Raw genomic sequence first — 6,905 nt, 5'->3', positions numbered from 1 at the left:
AAAAAAAAAACCCCACTAAAACACAAATCAAATGCAGAATGGAGCTAATTTAACTCAAACTGATCAGACTGATCTTTTACTTATGACAGGGTTTTGTTTATTATTTATTTATTTATTTGTTTAAAGTTACTCATAAAATAATAAATCTAATATAAAAAGGTTACCCGGAACTAGATCATTTTTTGAAGGGGTTTACTTGTGTAGTTTCCCAAATATATTGAACGCAATTCTAATGCAGGTACGCGCTCAATGTAAACAAAGCAAGTGGAAACCACATGGGAGCTTAAGTCATGTGACTGACCTACTTAAGCTAGGACCTTTAGGTCAGGGCTATTCAACTGGTGGTCCAGGGGCCAAATCAGGCTCATGGGTGAACTCAGTTCGATCCACCAATGGGTTCATTTTGAAATGAAACTAGATTTTAAACCACAAAACAAACTTACTTAAAGACAGTAACTTCTGGATGTCCAGCCCCTGAGCTCTTGGCTTTCAGTAACTGTGGCCCCCTGAGCAGTTTAGTTGAATATCCCTGCTACAGATCAACACATGTGGCTGAATTGGACAAGTAGAATCTCAGAGAAGATGCTTAAGTTGAACTATAAGTGAATCTAAGTGCTAAAGAGAAGAGGAAAAATAAGAACTGCAAAAAATAAATATCCATGTTCAAGCAGGGCGCTGGAGTGCCATAAAGATAGAGCTCAAAATTCAAACACGTACAGTTTTTGAAAAACTTTTGCTAAACTGGTGAGTTTGACCTATTTTTCAGTCACTACGGCTGTTTTTGTAGGTAAACAAACGCTCGTGGTAGTTGGCATCCAGTCGCAAATTGTCAGATTTTAAGCAACAAATCTCTATACCAGGGGTGTCCTGGTCCTCGAGGGTCACGATTCTTCTCTGTCCCAATTCATCTGATTTGAATAAATGGGTGATTGACTAGAAGAACCTGAAGATGTGATTCAGTCACTGAATCAGGTGGAGCAGGGAAACAAGTGAAACATGCAGGATGGTGGCCCTCGAGGACCGGGACAGACACACTTGTTCAAGTTCAAGTATTTTTATTATCCCCGAGGGGCAATTTGTTTCACAGTCAGTAGAGATATAAAACATCCATACTACACAAGACATTAAGACATTAAAATAACAGTACAGAAGTCATCAATGTTCATTGAGAAGCCTGATCACTCCTGGGGTGAATGAGTTTTTCACTCTGTTCGTTCTACATCTGGGCAGCAGATACCTGCGTCCAGATGGAAGCAACCTGAACTCACCATGGAGTGGATGATCAGGATCTGCCAGAATCAGCCTGGCCTTGTTCACTGACCTCGCCTTGTGTAGGTCAGTGAGGTTCTGTAGGACTATGCCACCAGTTTTGCTGCACATCCCCGAGAGTTGGTTCCTGTTTTTGCATGTCAGAAGTCTAAACCAACAGACGAAGGTGAAAGTTAAAAGAGACTCAATAAAAACATTCTCATAAAAGTCTAATCAACATTAAAACCACAGAGCTGCCAATAAAAATACATTCTCTGGTGGGCCTTCGTACAAAGTGAGTTCACATGGGGGTCAAAGGTCAGTTTGTCATCAATAACAGTTCCCAGATTTTTATACTGATGCACCACCTCAACAGCTTCACCGTTAATGACCACAGGAGCTGCAACTGAAGAGTCTTTTCTAAAATCCAGGACCATCTTGCTCTATACACAATACAAAAACCAGTGAATCAACATTTGTTACAAAACCTGAAAGAGACACTACTGGAGGTCAGAAACTGACCCCCTTTGACTCTCGTTTTATTAGTTTTACAGGGCGGCTGGTGCATTTATAAAAAGCATGGCGCTCCAACTGTCTTGCTGCAACAACCACAGATGATTTGTGAGTCAGTGTTCAGTCTGGCTGCTTCTCTTCCTCCTGACAGGGATCCAGACTCAGCGAGAAGGTGAAGCCTGCACGTGTTAAATGCTCACTCCACGCCTTCCAGCAACACAGCGACTGCTCATCTAACCGCCCTCCCTTCAGCGACCGTGTGAACCACTCGTGGACCGTTCGCAATGGCGTCCAGCCTGACATGTTCGGGCGTTATCTGGACCCTGCTGTCCCTGCTGTGCGCCGCCGCCTCCTGCGTCGGCTTCTTCATGCCCTACTGGCTGCTGGGCACGCAGATGGACAAGCCCGTGTCCTTTGGCACGTTTCGCCGCTGCTCCTACCCGGTGAGAGACGAGGAGAAGCAGATGACGGTGATGGTGGAGCAGTGCGGGCGCTACGCGTCTTTCCACGGCATCCCGAGCCTGGAGTGGAGGATCTGCACGGTGGTGACGGGCGTGGGCTGCGGCCTTCTCCTGCTGGTGGCGCTCACGGCGCTCATGGGCTGCTGCATCTCTGACCTCATCTCGCGCACGATTGGACGCGTGGCTGGCGGCATCCAGTTTGTTGGAGGTGAGCACAAGCGATGTCGGGTTTCTGTAGAGTCCATCTGCGATTACCGGCTTCTCTGGTGGAGATCTTTGAATAACAGAACTTCTTTCGTTGCGGTTTGCTGTTTATTAGAGACGCCATATTCTATGAAGTTTATAAAAAAAAACGAAGAAGTTTGTACTGAGTTGAGTTCATTTCAAATTGCTTGCAACACAACGTGAAACTAAACCCCAGAGAGAGAGAAATATGGCGGTGCTTTTCTTTGGCGATCAGCCCAAGCCATGTTTTCCTCTGACTCTCAGCAGCGCAGGAAATGAAACGGCTCCCATGGAGCTTGTGGTTCTGAGACTTTCTGAAGGCGAGCCTTGTCACATTTTTACTTTTGTAAAACTTTAAAGCAACAATGGCCATCTTCTGAGTTTAGCATAATTCTTTCAAACGTGCATGGATTCTTAATTAAACATCTGTTTTGGTGTTCGGCTCGGCTTTGTTCAGAAGCTTCAAATGGACTCTAGCAACATCCAAATGTAGCAAACTAGTAGCTAAAAGCTAACATTAGCTGAACAGTAGCCAAAATATTAAATGATCAAGACTAGCTAAAAGGAATAAGGAGCACAAGGAGACAAGAATTAGCCTGTTTGCTGAAGCAGATTTTAAAGAGAATGATGGTTTGGTTGCAACTGAAGAGATGTCGATGGATTTCTGCAGCAATTTTTATTTGGTTTATTTCTTTTTTGAAAAGTTTAAAAGTTACTACAAACAAGAATCTTAGCTCACTATTCCTGATTGATTTGAACATTTTGATAGCTGTACGGTTAAAAGATGCTTGGCTGCTGATCTCTTGCCTTTATGCTGCTGTATTCATCTGCTCACTACAAACTCATGTTCGGGCTGCTGTTTAATACGCAGCATTATTTCACATTATTAGTGTTTAGCGTATATCTTGTATATTCTAGATCCTCGTATACTGTTTATTTTTATATTTTTGTTATTTTTGGGTGTAACTGGGACCTTGAGTACACAGTTTTGTTCCACCTCATGTACCACGTGTGATGCAAATGACAATGAAGAACCTTGAAATAAAAAGCTCAAAGTGTGCAGAAGAAATGAGTCCAAAATTTAGAAAAAATAAACTAAAACATAAAGCAGTCGTGTGAATGCTGACTCAGCAGTTTTACAACCAAGAGTCTACTTTGAAGCAGAAAAAAATCTTTAAGTTTTATGAACATCTCCTTTGTTTGCGTCTCTGCAATATGTTTTTCCCTGTTTTGATGAGATTTGGCATCAATATGTAACTTTTTTTTTTTTTCTGTTTGAGTGAAGTCATGGAAAATCCTCAGAGTTTTAAATTCTGCTCCGTGTTGGAGTCCGAGTCCGAATGAGGCCCTTCAAGTTAAAAAGCCGCCCACGCCCGTCCATTTTTCTCTGTTTTGTCCAGAAACACAGCGCGGCCCACGCTGCAGAAGCTGTTTTTGTTTGTCTGATTGCGGTGAGAAGACCCAGGTCTGGCTCGGCACCAGCTTTGTTTACGTGCGCTGTTGGTTTTGCACATGTGGACTCTCGGGACGTGAGGTCTGCGGGAAGCCTTCGACTGAAGCTGCACATTTTCCTTGCCCCAGTTTAAGAAGCTGTGGAGCTTCAGCCCTCTCATCAGCTTTTCTGTTTACACCCCCCCCCCCCCCCCCCCCCCCCCACCTCCGCTCAGGTTTAAAAAAAGCGCAACAGAGAAGCAGGTTGCAAGTAGATTTGATGGAGCTGCTGGGCTTCTTAAGAAGAAAAAATGAGAAATATGTACACTGTAGCACTCCATGTCCTAATTCTGAAAGGCTTATGGCTCCTTAGGAACATCAGCATTAATGATGTACAATAATGAGGACGATTAAGGTGAAGACTGCTCGGGTTACTCAGAAACCTTCCCTTTTACACAAGAGAAGCTTCTTTTAAGCTTCACATGCAGCGTTGCAGCAAGCTGCTATATTTGGTGTTGGGATTAAAAGCATTTCTGTCTGTCTTTCTTGAGATTTTTTTTATTTATTTATTTTTTTATCCACACTCACAAATCCAGACACGCATGAGTTTAGACAGCGAGGAAACCGTACAATACAAGAGACGCCGCTCAGGCCTTTTCGTCTTGAATGGTAGCGAGCCAAAGGGCAGAGATGTCTCAGAGGGGCTAATTGGAAATGACACAACAGAGAAGCTCAGTGGGCTCTTGCTTGTATTGTCTTCTGTCTCCTCCAGAAGTGTCTAAATATCCAGGCGGGCAGGAGACGATGAGAGAGAGAGGACGAGAAAAACACACCTGATGATTGAAACATCTCGCGTTCCCTTCTTATTAACAGAGGATCTGGTTGATAAATAAAGATCTGCACGAAACAGGCGAAGTGTGTGTGTGTTGGGGGGGGGGGGGGGAGTAGTGTGATCAAACTTTGGTGATTAGTAAAGGAAGACGGCAAACTAGATAAATTGCATTTCCTACAAAAATGCAGTGTGAATGCTTATTGGTGAAGAACCTGCTGGAAAAACAGCCGAAATTAGCTAAAAACATGCTGAAATGTAGCTGAATTTTAAGAACAAGCCTAAGTTATCAGAAGAAAGCAGAAAGAGCACATATTTGCTAAATTTGATTTAAATAAGCAGAAATTATCACAAAAATTAGGAAATTGGCTAAAAAGTTTGAAATTAGCAACAACAAAAAATAGCTGAAAAGTATAGCTGAAAAGGCAGAAAAAAGCTTAAACTACCCGGAGGAAGCGGAAGGAGCTGAAATGACCTTAAAAAAGTGGAAGTAGTTGAAAAGCTAAATTTTGCACAAAACAGCTAAAAATTGCTGAAATAGCAGAAAAGCTAAAACTAGCATAAAAAAGCTGAAATGAACTGAAATTGGTAGAAAGAAGGTAATTAGGCTGAAGGTAGCAGAAATTACCACAAAAAACTTGAATGTATCTGAAAACGGCTGAAATTAGCTGAAAATGCTAAAATGCCCCCCAAAAAAGTAGCTGAAAAGGTAGAAATGGCTTAAATAAGCAGAAAAAAGCTGAAAGAACACACTTTCACACTTTTGCCCAATTAGGCTGAAAAAAGCAGAAATTAGCACAAAAAATGGATATTATCTGAATAAGCTGAAATTAGTAACAAACACACAAAAAAAACCAGCTGAAAAGTAGCTAAAATGTCAGAAAGAAGCTTAAATTGCCAAAACAAAGTGGAGAAAGCACATTTTTGCTTAATTAGGCTGAAAAAAGTTTAAGTGAGTGCAAAAAAATGTGGAGTTAGTCAAAAAAGCTAAAATTAGCATAAAAACAGCTAAATAGAAACTTAAATAGCAGAAAAAGCTGTAATTTGCATAAATAATCTGAAAGGAGCATAATAAGCTGAAATTAGCAGAAAGAAGTTAGAAGCACAAAAATGTAGTTCGCAGAAAGAATCAAATGATCACAAAATAGCTGAAAAAACAGCTGAAATTAGCTGAAAGTAGCTGAAAAAAGTTTAAATTTATACAAGGAAGCTGAAAAAAGCTGAACCAGAACAAAAGTGGAAGGAGCAGTAAAACGTTGTAAACATATCTAAATATGTGAAAGATAAAATGAGCTCAGTTCATTTTCTATTAGAAAAAAGTGTCAGAAAAGGCTAAATATTTCAAAAAGCTAAAGTTGCACCAATACCAAAAGTCATCGCAGGATTGTCCTGAAAGACCTGAACGTTTTGATTCATGATTTGTTGAAATAGCACGAAAACTGCGGAACGAAAAAGATGCCAAAAAATGTACGGAAGAAAAATGGATGACAATAGTGTGAATGCTTCATAAGCGTTGACACAATGAAGACGAGAGGCCTCGTGTTCTCTGTTTGATCACAGTGGCGCGCTCCTTTTGTGTTCTCTCTGATCCGGTCGTGGACCATTAATGAAGAGCGGAGAGGCTGCGAGCTGCAAACAAATACCAGCTTGTAATTTACCTCACTCCCATGAAGCAGATTAAAGGTGAAAGGATTTATCAGAGCCTGTAGCTGCTGCCCCGTCAAATTAAAAAAAAAACTTTTCACAAAAGTTGCATTTCTTGTTGGAGCGGTTTGTCACACTTTCTCATACAGTTTACTACGGAGGAAGTTGTTTTAGAGGTTTTATTGAACTTATAGCTGTGGATTTTTATTTTTTTCACAACAGACGTCAAACTGTTTGGGCTCAGAAATGAGTTTTTGCTTGACACTAACATTTTGACACAGAGGAGACACTTGGATCTTTAGGACTCTTGGATTTGGTTGTCAGGGATTTTGTTTTTCGCCCCCCTGCAGCGGCTTGTCGTGGTTTTTTAGGGGGTTCTCAAGCAGAACTGGAGACAGCTGGAAGAAAGCTTTGGGAGGTTTGTTTTTATGATTTAGACATTTTTTTTTTCCCATGCTTTGCATTTCAGCTTACCACAGATTGTTGTGTAAATTCTACCTCTGCACACTTTTAAATAATAATGAAACCTAACTTTATTCAGTCAGCTGGTTCCA

The 6,905-nt window shown here is 41.2% G+C and overlaps 1 protein-coding gene across 1 annotated transcript in view; it reads left to right on the top strand.

Moving 5' to 3' along the window:
* Positions 1-2,713, top strand: part of LOC119411381 (LHFPL tetraspan subfamily member 6 protein-like) — a 3,421-nt gene extending 708 nt beyond the window's left edge. The window contains exon 2 of the mRNA XM_037678324.1: positions 1,913-2,713. Within this exon, the coding sequence (XP_037534252.1) occupies positions 2,046-2,630 (585 nt within the window). The 5' untranslated portion in view covers positions 1,913-2,045 and the 3' untranslated portion in view covers positions 2,631-2,713. The remainder of the gene's footprint in view (positions 1-1,912) is intronic.
* Positions 2,714-6,905: the final 4,192 nt, after the last annotated feature.

This window comes from Nematolebias whitei, chromosome 6 (genome assembly GCF_014905685.2).
Source record: "Nematolebias whitei isolate Nwh7 chromosome 6, NemWhi1, whole genome shotgun sequence".
Lineage (NCBI taxonomy): Eukaryota > Metazoa > Chordata > Actinopteri > Cyprinodontiformes > Rivulidae > Nematolebias > Nematolebias whitei.
The sequence above is the reverse complement of the archived record's forward strand: the minus strand, read 5'-3'. Positions and strand labels throughout refer to the sequence as shown.